We start from the raw sequence: 23,060 nt of genomic DNA on the forward strand, positions 1-23,060 counted from the left end.
CTAGTTCTCGTATTCTTGTTTGAATCCAGCTGATGCCACCAAGCGTAGTATGGGGACTTTATGCGAGGCCTGCGTTCCAGTATCCACAGGCCGGGCGTGCACTATTAGTCCCACTCACACCCGATATCCGCCACATCCAGTAGTACACCACAAACTACATACGATGAGTCTGCCTAAAGCTCTTGGGTAGCTGTGGGCCTCATCATTATCCTCGTTCGTTATGCATAAGTTATAAGCATGAACCTGCTGAGGCTTAAAAATTTCGTACGCTCCACCAAGTACTTTGGCGCTTGTTTCCTCAGGGGCACCGGTGTTCTGGTTGGCTCGTCAGCGAAATGAATGCCAGTCGGAGCTGGGAGTACCTGATCGATACATTTAGCTGGCTCCCGACGAGGCCCCCCCACCCAGGGTGACTTTTGAGTCGACTAGTATAGTGTTAACAGTACTCAAGAGCGTCGAGGTTCGATTGATCGAGAATTTCGTCTTGTGTCTTATCATGGAAGGGTATTGTTCCATATGCTTTCCACCGTCACCCGCGTCTCCCATCCAGGACTATGGCCACCCTGGACAATGTACTCAATGTGCTTGGCGTCCCCTCGCCTGAGCAAGAAACCGTTCTCCTCGAACGTAACGATTACCCCTGAGTCGTCTGGGCTAAGTCTCAACCATGTCCACATACTATTGCCTGTCACAGCGGTCACCACAAACTTCTTCCTTCTATCATCGAAATGCACCTTCAAGTCCGGATCGATAAGCGACGCTGAAGAAAGGGGCGTTGGTGTGAAATAATTGCTGTGAGTGTATGTTTTAGTCGAGTTTGTGTTGACAGGGGTACCAGTGGCCGTCAGGTTGGTTACAAATAGCGCGTTCCTGGCGTCCCAAAATACCTGTCGACGAGCGAGTGAAGAGTTTGTGGTACTTTCGAACAAGTGTGTCACGTTGAATACTGCCAAAAGTGTACTGTTTAAAGCACCGATCGTGAAATCCATCGTTGAAGATTCTTCATTGTCTCGAAAGCCGGCATCGAGCTCATTCCCTGCCCAATCAAGCCAGACCACGCTCACTCTACCTCGCACCTCACTCCAAAGGTCGCTGACGGCATACAGACTTAGGATCCCGCTTGTCACGTTGAAAATAGGTGCTAGAACCACCGGCTGATAGATGTCTTTTGCGACATTGTGTAGGACCTTCCATCGTCCATCATACTCGATCCCCGCCCAAGTCGGCGCCTGCCATATATCCTCCAGCTGCCAATAGAGGCTACCTAGCTGCCGCTCCGGTAGCCCCGAGCCCGCGCGATAATACTGAATTTGGGACTTATAGTAGTCTGCCTGAAATACTTGTGTGATGTGGCACCAAGCACTGAAATTCGCTATCTGGTCGGTCTTGTTAGGCACGGGGAAATATCGCTGAGCGGCCAGGGTCATTTCTGCCATGCCTTGGCTACTGTTGTCGTAATTACTTGTATTCAAGCCTCCAGGTGCGTAATGGTGATTACGCAACATAATCGTGGAACTATTGAAGAAGAACTCATCGTCTGGAAGAACCTCACTCCATGATTCGAGGCTGGGCATCGAATGATAGCCAAATTCGTTGGCAAACCTGCCAACGGGGTAAGTATTGATGTTGAATGCCTGTAGACTGTCATAGTTATAATGATCGGTGTCACCATATATTGAGCCAGTCGTTAGGTTATAGTATCGCTGGATGATTGGAATTGGACTTGAGAAGTTGATACTGAGGTATCCATTATTTGTGCTGCTGGGCATGTACGTGATGCTGCGAGAGTTGCTGTAAACTGCCGGAAGAAGAGTGTTAAGGAAAAGGGTTTCGTATTCAGAACGATAGCGTTCTAATTGATCCGGGGCTGCTGCGTACACGAGGTACAGCTCCAGGCTTTCCAACTCGTTGCCTCCAGCCCACACAGCGAGCGATGGATGATGATTGACACGTCTTACTTGATATACCGCCTCCTGGCGACAATTCTCTAGGAAGTCCAAGTTGACTGGATACAAGGCATCACCAAATTCAAACTCGCTCCACAAAAGAATGCCCATCTCGTCGGCTAGGTCGTACATGAAATCAGGAGAATACGCGCCGCTGGCCCAAACGCGAAGCATGTTTTGATTTCCTGTCACAACTGATGAGAATAGCTGTTTGATTCTTTGTGGTGTCACTCTCGGCCAGAATGCGTCTGGTGGAATGAAGTTGCTTCCTTTGGCGTAAAATGGAAAGCCATTGATCTCAAAATGCCCTAGAGCAAGGTCAGTCATGGTCAACTCAGGATCAAACTCAATTCTCACAATTATTTCCCGGAGCAATGCCTTGGCCCAGCTGCTCGTCTGTTATATTTCCCATGTTGAGAACGATAGTCCTAAAACCTGTCCGTTTGTTCACAGCAGTGATAGTTTCCCCAGACTTAGACACAACGTCTATCGTAATGTTGTATAAGTGCTGATTACCAAGTCCATGAGGCCACCATAGTTGGTAGTCATCTCCTCTCAGCACAGCCGACCCCGTAATGACATCTTCAGCGTTCGTAATGTTCGTCAAATTTCCAGTACTTATTATCTGCTTTGTCGTGCTATCGACTATCGTATATCTCATACTTGATTCTTTTGGGACGGTGCTCAACACGTCAACGCTGGCGTTTAGCACCCAGTCTGCACTTTGATCCGGCGGAAGATTGTTGAGTTGACCCTGCCGATATATGTCGAGAATTGAGTTGCGGACAAATAGCTCGTCTGGCTGAAGCTGAACCAGCCATGCCTTCTGCCAGATCCCTGTCGGAGAGAAGGCTGGTCCCCAGTCCCAACCGAAGTCAGACTGTTCTTTGCGGATAAACGGTCTGTGCCAGAATTCGAAGACATTTTCCACGCCCCATGGCCATGTCTCTGCCCCTGGTTCTGCAGCCTGTGCATAAGCATATCCTGGAGCGCTGTCGAATTCAATCCGAAGCTCAGGTGCCGTATAGTTGCAAGAACTAAGTACATCAGTGATGTTGAAGAAGTATTGCTGGAACTGGTTGTTAGTGGTGGCAATGGATTGACCACAAAAGTACACATGTGCGATAGTATCAAGCCCATTAAATAGCAAGAATGTCGTCAGGTTATCGCGCTGCTCAAGGCCTCGGATTGTACTTGTGTAATTCCAATCTGCCCAAGCGATCCATCGCAAATTGAAGTCGTTAAGTGCATAATATGGATCACCGATCACTTGAGCTGCATAGAGATCCAGATGCACATTTGATGGTACTTTCCCTCTGACGGAGATGTTGTAGGCCTGGTTCTCTAACATCCATCTCTGGAAAGAAAGATCAAGCACATTGCTTGCACCGGCCTGGAGCGAGATGATCATCAATATGGAATATAGCGTGGACTTCATTGTTCATGACCACTCGAGTATTTGCCACTTTGGAAGCAACGATGATCGAGGAGATGGTGAATTTACAAATATGAATTAAGTTTGTACAGAACCTGTATAAAGAAAATCAAACCGCATCCACATCAAGCACACGTAATGGAGTGGGCATGATAATAGATAGTGGCCGCCAACCGGGCGCACGGCACTGTAAAGTAAAGCCCGTCTTGTTGCAGCCATCATGTCCACGTACCCCCAAATGCACGGCTTTACGGGGAAGATGCATCGCGAGCACATGAATGGTAGTGGATGATAAAATGATGTCAAGATATGCAGCGTTGTACGGTACTACTCGTTGAAGATCATTCAATGGGCAGCTTCCCCGCTGTTCATAGTGTGCATGCATGCACCTGGACTGCTTCCTGTCGCTGTCCGATCAGGCGCCAGTCCGTAATACAAGCTTCTCTTGCAGATGCTCGAGAAGCGCTTACGCAGCCACACCTTAAAGCATTGCTAAACAGCGATTGTGCCCCAGATAGTTCGGAGTGGCTTTCGCCATCTTGGCAACCAGACTTGTCGGCTGGACGCCGGATAATCTGACGGACTTGAGAAGGCGGCCATATAGAGTACGGCATTGCCAGTCTTTCCCGCTGTCTGGCGGCTGATTGTCAATGATTTCCTGATGTCGCACTTCACATGCCGCTTTCCGTGATGTCGATGTTGTCCAGCTCATTCAAGATCTCCTTCTTCACTTCCCAGCTAGCCCAGCTCATCTCAACGCTGTTTCGAGCCAATTGAACCATTGTCTCCTTGCTGAAACCACAATAGTGATAGACCTTCTCCATGTTACCATCAATCCATACATCGTGCATGTATACTGGATCATCACTATTGATGCAAAACCTGACCCCAGCATCCAATAGTCTTTGGATCTTAGGAAATAAGACATCTGTTGCTGTCCGCCTATGGTATGCGTGCGGGCACAGCGTCAAGCCAATACCGCGATCTTTGAGGCCTTGAAGCAACTTTGGGTCATCTTCAGCGTCCAGTCCATGGTCGATGCGCTCTGTGCCGGCACCATCGAGCACCTCGAAAATTGCCTCGTGGACGTGGGCATGCGTATCTTTCTGCCCGAAATCGCAGTGCATCGTGACATGAAGTCCGTCTGCTTTGGCTGTCAGGAACGCTTCTTCAAACAGCATCGGTGGGCGCTCAAAGGCATTGGCCGCAAGCCCAACAGCGTGGAATAACCCCTTGCCACCCGTCGCCCACGGTCGAGCAAAGTCGTATGCTGCCAGTCCGTCTGCTAGAGGCTCATCTCGGATGAAGCAAAAGATCCAACTGGAGCGCACGCCGTACTTCTCGGCGCCGTCCTTCTGTGCGCGGAGGTACCCATTGAGCACAGCTTCTGCCGGTACGCCCCGGCGCGTGTGAGCTTGGATGTCAAAGAACGGCTCGCAATAACGAACATTCATCTCCTTGCATCGCGCAAGGTACTCCATAGCCATCTCGTAGAAGTCATCTTGCTTGTGCAGAACCTCGCATCCAGCGAAGTATGCCTCGAGGAATGTAGGCACTCCGGGCTGTCTTCCATTCAATTCGGGTCTGTGGTTGAATGTGATATTGTAAGAAGCTAGAAGAGCCTCATAGGTGTCATATTTCAGTGGAACATTGTTACGGTGGGCAAGTTTCCACCGCAAAGAAGGCGTGAGAGTCCCTTCAATATGTATGTGTAGCTCAACCTTGGGAAGGGAGGCAATGAAGGGCGAGATGCTTAGACCATTCATCGTCTTTCTCGCATGCAACCAAATCCTAGATATACAAGCAAATGCAAGACTTCTAGCTCAGGACGTTTACACAATGTGAATTTGATGGTAAGTAACAACGCAAATCGCGGGCATGAGACAGGATGAGGCGAGCAGGATCGTAGGGATGCTTCATTTTTGGTACGTAACGGGACACAGCGCCCTTAGCATGGCCGTTTCTATCGTGTTTGCTAGCTTTAGTGTAGCCCTTTAAAGCGTCACTGGTGTCGGGAAAGTCAGACGGGCTCTATTTCCCGCGACAGCAGGCTGCCCGGGGCTACGAAGAGAAGACCCAATAGGAACCGGCACAATTGCTTCGCAGCCGGCCGCTATCAGTCCAGTGTTATTCAGTGCTGAACGTAATAGGCCGTCTAGACATGCAACTACTTGCCGGAGTACCGACGGAACACAGTGATGAGTCTCAAGTTTCCTTCACGAGACAGAATGCTCGACTGTTTTCTTTGTGTAATTACTCGCCTGGAAGCGCCTAAACTGGCGTAAGCATTAGCTGACGGGTTGCTGCCGACGGAAATCGTCGCGATTCTCCAAGCCACAGATTTTTGTGTCAAAAAAGCTTCAAGATCTTATCTGTCTCCAGGTCTTTTGTAATGAGAGTATGTTGTATAGGCACTCGAAATTACCCTTTCTCAGTGTATGAATAACAGTCACATTATTAATTCCAGTATTCTGGGTTTTACTGTACAAATTAGGTGTGGGTAGAGATTCGCAGTAGTTTTAGGGAAGAATTTTTTGACCTAAGATGCCAAGCACTACCTTGCTATCCGCCATCACCTCCACTGTACCTCATACAGAGAAAAAAGCGAAGACTGAGTCAGGGGAGATTTCACCAACTCTACGATCATGAACATTCAAGGTGTCTGACGAAATAATAGCCGCACCTTCCACCTGACATACATTAACACTAACAAGTCGGGTCATCAACTGGCAGTAAACACTGGTAATAAACAAGTAATAATTGGCTGAATATCGATGTACTTTCGCTATTAGGCAAGCTGTCAGCTCATCCACCACCTGAGATCTTACATGCCATTAGCAGCAATACAGCAGCTTTAAGTTGAAGAGTGGGGGAGGACGGGGGCTTCCGAAGAGATCGGCCTTTGCAGATCGGCTGTTCAAACATGATAAGAATGCCGCCGAGGCGGACCGTTGACATGCACTGTTGCCGGCACTAGCCAGTGAAAAACGCATCCAAGACAACTGGTCTCTTATCAGTACTCCAACGCTAGCAAGGTTGCATCTGCATGCTGGAGATGTCACGACTCAAACATCGGGGCGATCCATACCGACGGGTGTTACAGCGGGTCAAGATAGCGATTGCCACGAGGGCGAGCTCCATAAGAGGCCTTCGTCGCCGCCAGAATGCTCTGGTCCAGACGCCTGAAAGACATTCTCACTGCTGTTACGCCCAATAAACATCGATTCGAGAGAATGGCGCCGGAAGTTACTACTGAGGCGGCTCAGTCGAGCCATGTCGAGGCCGGTGCTGCCATGGCTCGTCGAGTGCTTCGCAAGATCGACTACCGCCTGATTCCGTTGTTATTCATCACTTATATGCTCAACTTTATGGACAAGACTATCCTGTCGAGTGCATCAGTCTTTGGATTGCGCGAAGATACAGTGAGCTAGCTAGATGCCCTAGGTATCGCTTTCTTGCTAACCCGCTATTCAGAACCTGCAAGGCCAAGATTACAGCTGGGTCTCATCAGTCTTTTACTTTGGCTACCTAGGTTGGGAATATCCGACCACTATCCTGATTGCAAAGCTTCCAGCTGCGCGGTACATGACCGCCAATACGCTCTTCTGGGGTACTGTAGTGGCGCTTACCGCAGCCTGCACGAACTATGGCGGTTTGCTCACAGTGCGATTCCTATTGGGTGTGGCCGAGGCAACAATTACCCCAGCATTCATGTTCATCACATCGACGTGGTACACGCGTGACGAGATTCCCACTCGCACAGGCATCTGGTTCTCCGGCAACTCAGTTGGAGGCATGATTGCCTCGTTGCTTGCCTTTGGTATTGGTCATATCGAGGATAAGGTCGGTCCATGGCGGTGGCTCTACATCATTCTTGGTGTAGTCACCTTCCTTTGGGCCTTCGTCTTATTCGCTCTTCTACCTGATACCATTTCCAGCGCCAAGTTTCTCACGCCTGAGGAACGTCAATTCGCAGCTGATCGAGCCGTCATTGCGGGCACTGGTAGAACCGAGAAGACTCACTGGAAATGGGTGCAGATGCGTGAGGCGCTGATGGACCCCAAGACGTGGTTTATCTTCGGGCTAGAGATTCTCACACAAATCCCCAACGGTGGCACCCAGTAAGTGGATTTTTATGTTTATTACTGTTTCAACCTGCTTTTATTTGGAATTTTGTCTTCGAAAATTCAATCCAGGGTGGAAAATATTGCCGCTGAGGCATGCGGACACACCAGGGTCCTCCTCCTTCACCACTCAACCTGACACTAACGTCTATCCCACAGGAACTTCGCAAACCTCGTGATCAAGAGTTTCGGCTTTACGAGCTTGCAATCAACCCTCATAAACATCCCATATTCGCTCCTTACTGCGGGTATAATCATGGGTACAGGGTATCTCTCTGGCCGTTTCAGGTCACTGAATTGCCTCCTCATTATCGGTGTGGTTCTGCCCTGTATTACTGGAAGCGCACTCATTTATTCACGAGAGCATACCAGCAAAGGTGTCCAGCTGTTCGGGTACTTCTTGCTCTCATCTGGTCCAGCTGCGATGCCATTGGCCCTGTCCCTGGTGCAAGCCAACACTCGTGGTGTCACGAAGAAGATGACGGTCTCCGCATTATTGTTCATTGCCTACTGCACAGGCAACATTGCTGGACCGCAATTTTTCAAGGCTTCCGAGGCACCAACATACAACACGGCCTTCCGCACTATCATGATTTGTTATGCTTTGGTTGTCCTCCTGGTGCTCTGCATGCGGTTCTACTTGCAGTGGATGAACAAGAGACTCGCACAACGTGAAGGGTTCGAGGGAAGCGCCGGAGCTGCTGGTGCTGTAGGAGGCGGCAAGCTTGTCGAGGTGGATGGCACTGGCAAGACGATCGCCCAGGCTGTGAACGATGTCGAGCTGAGGTCCGAGGATTACGAGGATGTCACGGATTGGAACACAGCCGGCTTCAGATACCGTCTGTAAGATGATCTGTAGTGCTCGTCTACACAAGGGGAAAAAAGATGCTTAGATGAAATCAATTCATGATGGATGGGTATCTTATCTTTCAATAGCAACACGCTTTATCCCAACGCCGATGACTCAACCGCCCGCCTCCTGTTTCATGCTGTACCACAAGAAATCATGCACTTGCTTTCACTCGAAATGACCCTTCTTCACGACCCTTAGCTGCTGCGGGAGACATGTTGTTCAGCTTCTGCCTCTTCTGGACCCGTAACTCAAGGAATTGCCTCACGACGTCCTTGACTTGCTCCTCGAAGCCAATGAACTGGAAGCCAAAGGTTTGTTCGGTCAATGTCGCATCGATTGGAATCTCTACCGAATCAACGTTCCCTCTCGTGACCAAGAGCCTCGAATCCATAGCCGCAGGAAACTCCCGACGCACAGTGTCTTTTGCTTCATTCCAGATTGCAGGTCCGCTCAGAACATAGCTTTGATTTCCAGGTATGGACGGATGCAATGCACGAACATGAGCTCGCGCGACATCATCAACGTGAACCGTCGCACCAGCATACGGGCCAAACACCTGACCTAGCAGCATTGCTAGCACAACAGCATTCGTTCCCTTCATCGCCTCAGCTGGTGTGGTTGCAGCGTCATTGTGTCCAAGAACAAACGAAGGGTGCAGGTGGACGACATCGAAAGGTGGCCGCCGACGCTCCATCCAAGTCTCGGCTGCATCCAAAGCTGCCACTTTTGAAGCCGTATATGCTGCGAATTCGGACTCATATGGCTCTGAAGGCACTGACATGCGATCTGTTGGTTGCACTGGTGCTTTCCGCCTCTCGACTCCTTCCATCTGTGTCACGGGTACCAACGCCGTTATAGAGCTTGTGATCACCACGCGGCGGACCGTCCCGCTGCATTCCGCCGCTCTAAGCATGGCCAGTGTTCCTTGCACGGCTGGTTTTATGAAGTAATCATTGTGTTGTCGTAAGGGTATAGTATCGGCTGTGACGAGCGGCGAAGCGATATGGATGATATGAGTTACTCCGTCGATTACGGCGTCGTCATACGCGCCAGGCGCAGTGATATCGGGGACAACAGTGAATGTAAGTCGTCTGCCTGGGTTCAAGGCTTGGATCTGAGGACGAGATAAGACAAATGCGGCTTTTGACTTGGAGCGCACGGCGACGCGGACATCATAGCCCGCTTGAAGCACATGGAGCAGTGTTCGAGAACCCACATGGCCAGTAGCGCCAGTAATGAGCACCAGGTTAGAGCCTGCCATCTGAAATGAAGATTCGGCCTGATACAGTGGTTCAGGAGTTCGTAAGTGAAGTTTTGACTGGAGGCTAGTACCGTTGGCTCCAACTTGATCGTAGATTTAGAGATGAAATTCGCGATGATGAGTCGCTTATCAAGAGGAGATGGTCGGCAGATAATAAAGAAAGGCAGCCCGCCAGAGAGACAAATGGCACATAGAAACAAATACCAGCAGTAGAAAACGCTAGAAGTGCGCGATCGACGCTCGCATTCCATCAAGGCTTCTGGCGCGCGGATTGCCGCGTGCGGCGACCCATCCCACCTCAGCTTACTCCCTATTCCTGGGCGCTGAGACATCCTACCATGGCGTCCAATGGACCTGTTTTAGCACAGTCGAGGTCAAGCCAACGGGTGACCCGAGCGAGGTTGTGATTGAACATAGCCACGCCACGTTTCCAATGGGCTGGGCCTGGGTTGGTCGAGCCTGCTCGGGAGCGCATATGTGGCGCTGCCATGCAGCTCATCCTTGGACCGGGACAACCGAGTCCTGGCCCAGGCTGGTTTAGCCGAATGGCTGCGCACGCATGCAGCAGCTGTGAAGGCTCAGACATGCTTTATGTGCGTCCGTCTTGTTGGGACGAAAAGCCCAAGGGAAACCTGGTTAGAGGTCCAATGTTGTATCACGGAGCAAGACACTGGCTAGTGTCTTCGCGCAACTCAAAGGGTTGTCTGGGCCTACTAGAGAAACGCCAGAGGAATCTTGCCAACAGGCATATAATTAGGGTTTTACCCGTGAATACATTTCTTGCATGGGTTTGATAAAGATTCAGCGGCCACACTGCAGTAGCCTCTTCAGCTTTGGCTGAGTCTGGACCCGAGCAGGCGAAGGGCAAAGATCCTTTCTATTGTCTCAGAGAGAAATCCTAATTGCATATGCGCTGAATTAGATCCGCCCACGTCGGCTTTTCCTCGAAGTACATTGGTGATTCAGTTTCTCCACGTCTTTCGCGTGCTGATACACAAGTTGCTGAGCCTCGGCATCATCCAGGAAGATTGTGAACCCATCGTCGTGATTACGACCATACGAATATCCTGAATAACCGAATTGCCAGTACATATCTGACATTTTCTCAGCGACGCTGATGTTCTGCCATCCTCCGATAACCTCTAATCTAGTAGCATTCTCAACGCGGCCGAGATTTGAAAGGCGAGCTTCAGGAGTCATCCAACCATACTCTTCGTGTACAACTGGTTTGCCAGCCTTCCGGCCAGCAGCAGCGTGGTCACGAATCCATTGGTCTGTCCAAGCAACTGTCTTGCTCCACCAATCAGGATAAGAATGAAACACACCAAAGTCGATGTTCGGGAGGGATAACTCGTGGTCGAAGTCACCGCCGTCTGCACCACTGTACGCCCAATCCGCCGACTCGACGTTGAATTCACCTTCGCCGCCCCAGGTGACTAGGTGGTTCGCGTCAATACTCTTGATGTATGTGCTCATTTCATCTATCCACGATGACAGCAGTTCAGGGCCACAATCACTACTTCGAGGCAAGTTCCGAGTGCCATCAGCACCGCAGCGTGGTTCATTGGCCAACTCCCAAGCCATAACCGCAGAAGAGTCTTTATAGCGTGTTACCATCTCTTTCACGTAACGCTTGAAAGCGTCCTTGATTTGGGGAAGGCGATAAAACTGTGGCGCTTAGTATACTAACACAATGAATCACAAGAATGTTAGAGAGGAGAAGATAATACGTACGTCGTCATGATATTTACCACCCAGGTTAACAGTATACACGTCCATCCCTCCGTAATCTGCCCAATTGTTTGTCAAGGCTATGACGAGTTTGATCCCGACGTTTGTTGCAGCATTGACCACTTTGTCGAAAGGTGTAAGGTCAATTGAAGAGCTTCCATTAGCCCAACGTTGGAAGACAACCTCGGTGCCTCCAGCGCCTTCCCCGCCATATTGTGGCAGGCCATTGGCATTGTACGTTACATTCTTCTCATTGAAGCCCCAAGTACGAAAGACCTTCAAACCAGCCTCCTTAGCAGCCGTCAGACCTTTCTCAACATCATCTTGATTCTAGTCGTATGATTAGCAAACCGCGCCGTTCGCAACGTATTGGAATTGACACAAACATTATTAAATGGGAAATAATAGGCATTACTACCCGCAAAGTAGAAGTCTTTCCCGTCCAACTGGAACTTCTCACCTTGAACAGTCACAAAGCCAGCCGGCACAGCGCGAGCTACAGGAGGAACCGCCGCGACACCAGTGACAAGCAAGCCGAAGGAGAAAAGTGACGAGAGAGTAATCGTCATCTTGATCAGCTACCCAAGACAAGTATATCTTAGTAAAAAAGGGAACACCCATCTTTAGTAAAAGTGGTCCTGCAGAGCATTTATTCAGATGGGGTCTCCCTGGCGGCGAACGCTGTGCCATGCCATATTGATGTATACGGAGGTTCATGGGCCGTGGTGCCGGGGTAGGAGGTTTAACCCCTGCTTGGCAACACTAGCCCGCTATTATTCACGGCCACTGTATTACAGAAGAGCCCGGTGCCATGGCGCCAGACGACGCCCAAATCGAAATTGAAGAGCTTATTACTTGGCATAATAACGCTCAGATGCAGCTGCGAGATGGTTGGGTTGGTTTCTCCGACTCGCTGGTGGCAGATCTAATTGAGAGTGTTGCATGTACCTTGTTATGTTCTCAACCATAGGCACTCATACACTGTAAAAGACATAGTTTTTGTTGGATTGTCTACATATGTGCTATGACTTCTGACATTGATAATAGGTAATGTTCTTGATTACCCCATCGGAAAAGCCTGCCCGTTGGATATCTGGGAAGACTTCCAATTTTTCTCCTCACCGATGCGAATAACTGCGGCATGCGTGGACTTCCATTAAAGATGATACCGGAATGTTTTGTTGTCCCAGTCTGTCTCGTCTGTACCAGTCTCGATCTCGTCCGAAATTGTATCAGTGTTGTTCTCAGTGATTGGACCAAATTGTGCATCGCGTCGATGATTCTCCCAGCTCATGTAAACTCGAAGTACGGCAATGCTTGCTACTGCGAGACAGAAGCAAGCGAGAAGACCGGTGAACGCAGTCGGATAGTTGGGTGCTTCATTGTTCAGGAACATTTGCGGTCCGCCAATATTGCCTGCGCAGTAGCCGAGAAATAGAATCGCAGTGACGGTTCCTTTCTTCGTGAAGCCGCCCGTATTACTAGCAACGAGAGATAGACTTATAGGAAAGCCGCCTGCGTAGGCACCAAAGAAATAGATGCCAAATAACCTACCCACCTTATTTTCATGGGGTAGCTGACGGATTAGAACACACCCTATGAGGCCGATGGTGTTGAGACCTGCAATTGCGAAGCATCGTGCTTTAGGCAGCCTGGAGGAGACAAGTGCGCCAAGGAAAACATATGTGAGCTGGAAGGCAGCACTCGGCATCGAGAGCAATATAGTTGTAAGGTGATCGAATCCAAAGCCATTGATAATGACTGATGTGAAATTGCTGGTTTATGGAGTCAGCTAGTGCATTTCTTCGGATTTCAAAAGGGTTTAAAAGGGCTCGATCCAAGGGAAGAAGAAGAAAATAAAGAGTTCAGATCGAAGGATCTCCGAAAGTCACTTACGTGAAGCATCCGTTCGGAAGAGATGACGAAACAGTATAGGCGAACATCAACCACGTCTTGGGATCTCTAAGTGCTTCAAGCACCTGGCTGAATTTATATTTTCCTGTTTTTGCTGTGTGTTGTGCCTTTTGGGCACGAGCAGTAACGGCCGCCTTCTCGTCGTCATTCAAAAATCGAGCGTTTGTAGCCGAGTCTGGGAGGAAAAAGAGAATCACCGCTGACCAAGCCAGCGTGATTACTCCAAAGATAATGAAGATGAGCTGTTATGGTATTTTTGTTAGACTGCTTTAGACAAGAAAGGCACATCGTGGTGACAACTTACTCTCCATGGTGCAATTGTATTCTTAGCGTGTCCAATTCCGTACCCGAGCAAACTCCCAAACATCAACGCAACTCCGTTTCCAGAGAACCAGATAGCATGTCTAGAAGCATGTTCGGACGGGTTATACCACATTCCAGTCAACAGGCTGAAACCAGGACTGATAACGCTCTCCGTGGCTCCGAGCAAGAAACGCAAGACCATCAGTTCAGCAAAGTTATGGGCTGCGCCATGGCAAGTGAGGATAATGGACCAAAGAATCCTGATAGTGTCAGCACAGCGATACAGATTCTAATGTGTAGAATGAACTTACATGCTAACTCCGAGAAATTTTGCGAGCGGGAATTTGACGAAGAGAAACGAAGCCGGATAAGAAGCTGCAAGATAGCCGAAATAGAAGATACTGGAAGCCCACGAGTAATCTTGGCCCTCAAGGTGCTGGCCATTGGAATTAGTATTACCGTTATGATCTTGGGGCCAACAGCTCTTACTGTATCTTCTCGAATGCCGGTAACAGCAGCATATCCAAGAGTAGTCTTGTCGAGGTATTGCAGAAGGTAAGAAAAAAACATGAAAGGGAGGAGGCTATACATCATCAGTGCAATTCCTACCCTTGCACAGTTCGAAAAGCACTTACTGTTTATCAATCTTGCGTACTAAAATTTTATCGACAACATCTGATACGCTAGCCTCTTGATGGCTAGGAGGCGCTTGAATCTTCTCATCAAGATCTTTGGCAGACTTAATGCTGCCTTCTTTTGCGTGCGTGACTGCCATTATAGAAGTTAAATCTGATTATGACTTTGTACAAGAGATAGATGAGCATGATATTACACATTCCGTGAATGAAGCTTCTATTTATTGTCTGTGTTTTTGAAATCGAGAAAGGGAATGACCTGTTAATTCGGAGAAGAGATGTGCGTTACAGGGTTTCTATCTTATCAGCCGACTATCTTTCTTGCCGATGTAATCCTCAAAGAAACACTAAGCAGTCATTGAATCCATTCATCCGTACAACATGTCAATAGTCGTACAGACTGGGAAGCTCTTCAGTCGCCTCCGATGATCTACAAAGATAGCCTTCCTGATTGCAGTTACTTGGAGGAGCGATAGGAGACGAGGCGCTATTACATCCTGGGGTTGATCAAGATAAGACCTATCAATGATCAAGACTAGTCCCAAAGGAGAGTCGCAGGAAGCGATAGTGGCTTCTCATTCGCCAGAATAACCGATTAGAAACTCAGTTAACCCCTTTGAGGTTTAGGGGAAAGTTCCAGTTTACCCCGCAAGGTTCAGCAATTCAGTGAGCCTTGTTAAGAGTGGGTTCGGGCGTTGACCTCTGTCGCGATCTCTTCTTCTCTTGTTGCCGACTTTAGATGCGCTGACAAGAAGAACTACATCCCATCGGACTCCTCATTGCATTTGGTAATACATATCTCCATCCACTGGTCAGAAGAAGCGGGGTGCTTTTTGTCAATGAGAGGTCATGGATGGGGCCCTGAAACCGCGAGGCCGTGGTAAACGTTCGAGAGCAGGTGTGTATCAAACCAAGTCCGATCGGATAGCAGCACAGTTTAATGAGTGAAAAGGATGTCTTACATGCCGGTGGGCAAAAGTGAAATGCGATGAGCGCACTCCAAATTGCGCACGTTGCTCTCGCTTGTCTTTACAATGTTCTTGGGTGGAAAATCCGGTCCCTCTTAGAGAACGTAGACGTGGCCGTGGGTTGCTTAGGGATAGGGAAAAGGGCAATTGGGTACCACCAGACATAGTACCCAAAGACACAACCGCCTTCGATGCTATTGCAGACAACATTCAATTCGACTTTACTTTAGGTGGACCTCTCGGACACGGCGATCTCCTCCTTCTGGATAGCAATCAGAACCACCAAGACGACACACATGATCATTGGGCGATTGAAACTTACGAGGGACCAATGCTCGATGAAACCGAGTTATTCGATGCCATATCAGCATCTTTCTCGGAAGCCATCATGTGCCCGTCGCCCATCACGGACATGAGTTTGGGAACAAACGCGATATTTGCCGGTCTTCCTAGTGTGGTCGAGTTGACTAGGTCTGATCACCATGCACTTGATCACTTCCAGAAAAATCTTGTGTTTGGTACTAAGACGCCCATATGGTCGACTCACTCCATCCTTCTACAAATCGGAGCTCAAAGTCCCATGACACTGCACTTGATCCTCGCTGCCTCCCTTGCCGAACTAAGGTGGAAAGATAGAAACTGGCCCATGGTGGATCATGATGCCGACAAACATTTTCAAATAGGGAAGCAAATGTTTATGGATGCCCTTCGCTCAACGGAAGACAAACCCGATCATGTCATTATGATGGCATCGTTCTGGTTCATGTTTTTACATCAGAGACGCAAGGTCAAAAGGGAACGCACAACATATCAGGAGCTAAGTACGATGATGGAGGCCTACGTCCAGAAACATCGACTAGATCAAACACTACCTTCTTCTGAAGCCAACATACTTGGCTATCTGGACACTGATGGCTCATCATCGGAGTTAATGCGCCCGGAAGTGACAACGCCAGCGCGCTCGAGCGTTCTCGCGCGGCTGGCAATTTGGCTTTTCTGGGCAGATACACAGTCTTGCTTTCAGGGCGGAGGTGGCAGTTTAGCAAAAGCTCTGATGAGTTCATCGCCGGACCGTATGGCAATGATTCATGAGAGATCTCGGTCAACATTTGAGCTTTACTGGGGCGCGTTATATCCAGCAGATGAAATTCGCGATGACATTCAGAATGCTTCGTCGCTAGAATTACTACACCGTACATGGGTCGTTGTGCAGGAGATCAATGAGGCATCTGATTTGCGGTATACTGGCCAAGAAATGGTCCTAGACATTGGGAGACAAATTGACACCATGCGTCAAAGGTTCAGCTCAGTGTTCCGCCTCACTGATACAACTGGCCTCCGGGACAGATTAGTAGGCAATGCGGACTGGGCTGTTACGAACTTCTATGCGCTATGCATTTACTTCTTCCGCTGGAGTCGACGGCCAAGTACTGATTTGTACGCTCCAGCGAGGCATGAGTTTGCGGATGACCCCATCACTCGAGTTGTAGCTGCACTCTTAACTCTCATACAAAAGGCACTTGCATCAGGCCCAGCCGGACAGCTTGATAGATTGCAGTGGCCACTATTCTGGGCTGGAACCGAGACCGATGATCTCATCTATCGCGAATGGATTTTGAACAAGCTGGTAGATCCAGCATTACACAAGGCGTTGGAAATGATCTTCATGGAGCAGCCAGGGGGTACCAGGCTGGGTCTGGACAGGATACGCGAGATATGTCAAGATATGTAAATAATAGGCGATGGAGAGATGCCACTGGTAGGTGAATGATCGGATTATCCATGATGAATATATGAAATAGTAATGCATCTAAGCGTATCACATTTTACTCATTTCTCTTGTTTGGAACTTGATGGGAAATTTAACTCCCAATAATCTGTAGAGCAGTTCCCTTCGGCCCTCTCTGCGAGAAGAAGGTAACCCAGCAATTGTGACTTTAGCGATGTCCTGGCATGTATTATTCGTAGTATAGCCTAAGACAGTCACCGGATGAGGGCGAGGGTAGGATGCTATTTGTGACTGGTTGAAATTGCCGATAGCTAATGTCTTGGGGGTATGAAAGATTGCGGGGATGCCTCGCACGGGTCGCCCCTCGTCACCACAAGGGCGCCTAATCATCCGATGTAAATTTCTAGGCGGATGGGAGGCCGATTAGTACCAGTGTAGTGAATGATCACAATGAAGGGTATCTCCGACTGGTAAGATGAGGCTCTGAGCTGCTGAGATTCATTGAGCAGCAATATTCGGCGTTGTGATATGCTTCGTGTCAGACTCAGGACGCTGTAATGCGATTGAGGGGCTTGTCGTTCCACATTGGCGGGTGTGCCCACTCTATGACTTCAACAAGAAAATTTCTTGCCGATCGTCTCGAGGATTTCGATATCGTGCTCATTCAATAACGATTCGTGTCATATAGCATCATTAGGTGACAAGATCTACAGACATCGAACGATGAAGAGAGCGATCTTGCACAATCCAATTGCTCATTAAACCCTTTCAGATTATCGTCTGTCACAATGGCAGCAACTGATTCGTCCGCCATCATCACAGGCGAGATTGACGCTAAAAATTCAGTGATCTTGTCGATTAACAAGCAGGTTCGTGTCACTACGGCCATTTTGAGACCCTTGAATACTAATTGAAAGTCACAGATCCATTCAAACCCCGAGCTAGCATATCAAGAATTCAAAGCACACGATGCCTTTGTCTCTCAACTCCAGGAGCTCGGCTTCGAGGTGACACCGCATGCTTACGGCGTAGAGACTGCGTTCTCTGCCGAATATGGCTCCGGTGGTCGTCTGATCATCTACAACGCGGAGTATGATGCCCTTCCAGGTATTGGACATGCATGCGGCCATAACCTCATTGCCTCAGCGAGCTTCGCATCTTTCCTCGGCGTAGTCGCCTCATTGAAGCAATCAGGCGGCCCGGGCCGGGTACGTCTGCTTGGCACACCCGCCGAAGAAGGAGGAGGCGGCAAGTTGAAGCTCATCGCCGCAGGTGCCTATAAGGATGCCGCTGCCAGCCTGATGGTTCATCCTGGCCCGGGCCACGCACTGTCCGATCCCATCCGTGGTGTGTCCTTCGTGCGCATGCTCGCCAATGTCAAAAAGCGTATCTCCTTCTTCGGTCGCGAATCTCACGCGGCCATGGCGCCATGGGACGGCGTGAACGCCCTGGACGCCGTATGCCTGGGATACAACGCTGTCAGCATGCTACGGCAGCAGGTCCGCCCATACGAGCGCATGCACGGTGTCTTCCGTCGAGGTGGCGACCAGCCCAACATCATCCCCGCACACTGCGTCCTGGACTACTACGTGCGTAGTGATACTCGCGCCCACGCCGAGAAGCTGTGGCAGCGCGTACAGCGATGCTTTGAGGGCGCCGCTCACGCTACCGACTGCGAGGTTAAGTTCGAGACTCTCAATTGCTATGCGGATGTCCGCCCCAGCGTCGCGCTCTGCAAGGCTTACGTGGACGCTATGCCAGAAGGAACAGTGCACTACGATGAACCGGCTGACTTCCTAGCGGGTAGCACGGATATGGGCGATGTCTGCTACGAGTGCCCCGGGTTTCATGGGGCTTTTGGAATCATTACCCAAGAGGGCGAGGGCAATCACACCAAGGGCTTCGCAGCAGCCGCGGGTACAGACGAGTCTCACAAGAGGGCAATTGAGTGCGGAAAAGGCATGGCGCTTGTCGGCTGGAAAGTGCTTACTGATGACAGCTTCGCCGCCGAGATGCAGAAGGAATGGGAAGAGGATATGAAGAAGGCGGCGGGAGGCATTTGAGCAGGCGGCTAAGTTCAATTCAATCTTAATCAGTATGATACCAAGCAATTACCACACCTTCAAGCGGCGACCGGTATTGGTCTTTTATGATTAACTTGGGAGAGGGAGTGCACCTTGACATGAAAGTCTGACATGCTATCTCATGCATATCAGTATCAAGACAACTGCCGTGAGATGCGAGAGCAGCATCCAAGACTTGCGGCTGACATGCCAATTCCTGGGTATCAAGCTGAGATCTCCCAACAATTCCCATGTGTACGCCATGCGATTTATGCAGGCAAGCAGCCGTCGACATCCTGACCAGGAATACACTAATCTCGCGAGGATCGTTTCCACTTTGTGCCTGGGAGATCCCGTCTTCAGCACTAATGATTCCATTTAAAGCGACAAAAAAGTTTGGTACTGGAGGTATATGGAAATGCCACCTGCTTAGTCCATTATGCCGGTCCGTCGCTTGAAGAGGCATGTAATTGGCGCAAAGTTTTGTCATGCCAGGCTTCACTAGGGTACTATGGGTGTTCAGGCGGGCATTTAACCACAAGCGTAGGGATTATTAGGGGGCGCAACAGCCGCCTGCGTGTCGTCCCGTGTCTGCCATCATCTCCAACTGGCTCGGGACCAAAGCCATGCTGTAGCAACGCATGTCAACCCTCCATCGTGCCTCGGGGCTGCCCTCCGAACCTGGTGAAGCTATTTTAGACATGCCCCAAACCCCGACTTGCCAAGATCTGCAATGCCACTTCGCGCAGGGCGGCAACCTCTTCAGTGCTGTTGATGACGCCAGAGAGCATATTGCCAGCTGGAAGCTTGCCTTGCAAGCCGTAGCAATTCGGTTCATCCAACACTAGACTGCAGAAACATTGTTATGCTATTTATTGTCAGCGTTGTATTGCCGGGGAGCATTGCCCCTTGTTCCAATGCTTGTAAGCATTCGGTGTGTCTAGGCGACGGCTCAGGTTTGTTGTTCCCCAGATCTTTGCTTGGAACGTTCGTCCGGATAATTTAAAGCTACCACTTGACCCATTCATTCTGCTTATCTAGGCACGTTAGTTTGGATTGCTCCCAGGTCTCTCGTTTCAATTGACTCGGCTCTTGTATCCCGTTTCCACTGGGAATTTCATATACTTTGATCACTATGGCGTGGCTAATAGTGGCACTTTTGAGTAGTGTGATTCTCTTTCAAGAAGCAATTGCTGGTATCGGCAAGCCGTCGCTCGTTCCAAGAGTCTGGAATGGCACAAAGTATGGTTGCAAATGTTACTTTGATGATTCTTGCTGGCCGTCGTCAAAGGATTGGGCGGCGTTGAACAAGACAGTAAACGGTAACCTGATCGTCGACATACCGCCAGGAGCTGTCTGCCACAATACATTTAATGGTCCATTGGGAACTGTGAGAACTTACGATGCGGCGAAGTGTGCAGATGTTACTGCGCATTTTGCAGATGAGCAGTGGACGTATGTTATCCCCATGATATTCGCTCTTGGTTTAAGGCCTATCCTGAGCATCTCATTAGCACTGATCAACCAGCCGCTGAGCTGTGGACTTACTTCACAAACGAGACATGTCGACCGACAACCAATCCGTCTGATCCATGCACGCTGGGCTATTATCCCGTATATGTGATATTGGCGAAAACGGAGGCCGACATCAAAGCCGGAATCGACTTCGCTCGAACGAACAATCTGCGTCTGCTCGTCCGCAATACTGGCCATGACTTTATTGGTCGCAGCACTGGCTGGGGTGCTCTGGTAATCAATACTCACAGCTTCCAAAGCGTGAAATTTATTGATTCATTCACGGGGCCCGGTAATTACTCGGGCTCAGCTGTGACAGTCGGTGCTGGCGTCCAAGGACGAGCCCTCTTCAAGCAAGCACATGCACAGACCCCGCCACTCGCACTTGTCATCGGAGAATGCCCTGTAAGTAATAGCTAGACATTGTTAATTGGGATGCGACTAACATGCTTTAGACCGTTGGCGTGGCAGGAGGGCTCGTTCAAGGAGCCGGGCATGGACCCATGACGACCCTCCATGGCTTTACAGCTGATAACGCCCTTGAGTTCAAGGTGTTGACCGCCAGCGGTGAATACAAAACAGCCAATGCAGACGAAAACTCAGACTTGTTCTGGGCGCTCAAGGGTGGCGGACCAGCTGCTTATGCTGTCATTCTCTCCGCAACCTTTCGGACATACAAAGACGTCAAATCTTCAGGTATCATTCTTAATATCAACGGCACTCATACAAATGACACAAATCTTCTATGGAAAGGCATAAGTACATTCCACAAGTATAGCAATCACTTCGTGGACTCCGGGTTATATGTTTACTTCGAGATCGCGCCTGGTAGTCTACACGTCCAGCCATTTGTAGGAATTGGTAAGACAGCCGCGGATATCAATAAGATTGTCAAGCCGCTATTTGATGATCTCAAAAGGCTGGGCCTTCTATACAGCTCAGTGACAAAGGAGTATTCTACTTTGTTTGGCTTATACATCGACATGTTTGAAGATGAAGCGGCGGGCACCACGGCCATCACGGGGGGCTGGATGTTTGCTCATAAGGATGTTGCGGAAAACAACGACGGCATCATCGCTGCCTTCCAGAATGTCATAAACAAGGGCGGCTTCATGGTTGGCCATTTATGGGACGCTGGGCACGGCTGGCCTGTGCCAAACAGCTCTACGAATCCACGCTTCCGCAACTCCTCCGATTTCGTCATTATAGCTCTGCCTGTTGCTAGCAATGCTACATTGGCGGAAAAAGCAGCAGCACAGAAGCTCCTTACGTACGATCTTGATGAACAGTTCAGGAAAGCAGGGCCAAACGGCTGTAGTTACGTAAACGAGGTAAGATCCCTAGTTGACTTCATTTGAAGTTAACAACTCACCACTCAAGCAGGCTGATCCATACCAACCGAACTGGCAAGATCATTTCTATGGAACTAATTACAAGCAACTGTACGACATACGGAAAAAATGGGATCCTAATGGCATCTTTTACGCGATAGCGACACCTGGAACCGAGGATTGGGACGTGATTGAATATGGTACCCGGTTGTGTAAAAAGTTATAGCCTGATTATATCCCAGCCTTCAGTCGTGCAAATGTTCAAAATGGTTACTCCATATATCCAATAGTGCGTTCAATGTCATGCATATAGCGTATGCTCTTTTTGCACAAGTCAATAATTCTTGGCTGGGGACAATATGGCGGCATGTGGGCATTATCCATACCGTGGGGAAGTCTCTGTCATGCTTCTTGGTCTAAGTTCCCTGCCAAGTCTATCCGTGCATGCGTAAGTGCGGCACTGGTCCATGGTCGTGATAAGCAACCTCAGCCGACGATGAATCCATCTCAGTCTAGCCTCACGCTACAACGACTGCGCATTAGAGATCAGACTATCAGGATGGACTTCAATCTCCTATTCCGCTCAGAACGCCTTTTGTTTAGAGCAATTGAGAAAAGTGCCGAAGAAAAAGCCTTCATGGTCAATATGATGACCGACGACCCCGCAACATACGCACAAGGCACTAACCTTCTTCTTGTGCCCCTACGACCGGAAGACATTGACAAAGATTTGGAGAGACTTTCAAGCGTCTTGCTTGCTGTCAAATTGTGCCTGATCCCAGAGACGCCAGACGGAGAGGCCAAGATGATTGGTTGGCTCCATCTTGATGGACATGCAATGACTCGCCATCATCGATCGTGCCAGCTTGGAATCATGGTTTCATCGCAGTATCAAGGGAAAGGATATGGTACAGAAGCTATCAAATGGGCACTTGCCTGGGCATTTCGAATCGCTGGAATGCACTCTGTGCGATTGACTTGCTTCTCATTTAATGAGAGGGCAATTAACCTTTATAAGCGGATTGGATTTGTTCAAGAAGGCGTGAAGCGAGAATCATACTACCTAAATTGCAAGTGGTATGACCATTATCTCTTTTCAATTCTTGACAGAGAGTGGGCAATTCTTAACGACGTTACACTATGAAGTATGTTCAACTCTATCCGTAACATTATACTATATATTGACTGCCTGGGGTTTTCAACACTAGTTCTTTTTTCGCCTTAATAATGATCAAATATGCCCTCGAAGAAA

At 49.3% G+C, this 23,060-nt stretch overlaps 2 protein-coding genes across 2 annotated transcripts; one reads left to right on the forward strand and one right to left on the reverse strand.

Moving 5' to 3' along the window:
• Positions 1-4,052: 4,052 nt before the first annotated feature.
• On the reverse strand, positions 4,053-5,147 carry UCRPA7_3545 (putative adenosine deaminase protein; the record flags this gene model as incomplete). The annotated part of the gene is made up of 1 exon (XM_007916090.1): positions 4,053-5,147. The coding sequence occupies one exon, from the start codon at positions 5,145-5,147 to the stop codon at positions 4,053-4,055; it is 1,095 nt and encodes a 364-aa protein (XP_007914281.1).
• Positions 5,148-6,545: 1,398 nt separating this feature from the next.
• Positions 6,546-8,352, forward strand: UCRPA7_3546 (putative allantoate permease protein; the record flags this gene model as incomplete). Its single annotated transcript, XM_007916124.1, has 3 exons — positions 6,546-6,803; positions 6,856-7,502; positions 7,665-8,352. The coding sequence occupies 3 exons, from the start codon at positions 6,546-6,548 to the stop codon at positions 8,350-8,352; spliced, it is 1,593 nt and encodes a 530-aa protein (XP_007914315.1).
• Positions 8,353-23,060: the final 14,708 nt, after the last annotated feature.

The sequence above is a fragment of the Phaeoacremonium minimum genome (assembly GCF_000392275.1).
Source record: "Phaeoacremonium minimum UCRPA7 unplaced genomic scaffold PA7_03_scaffold_288, whole genome shotgun sequence".
In the NCBI taxonomy this organism is placed as follows: Eukaryota; Fungi; Ascomycota; class Sordariomycetes; order Togniniales; family Togniniaceae; genus Phaeoacremonium; species Phaeoacremonium minimum.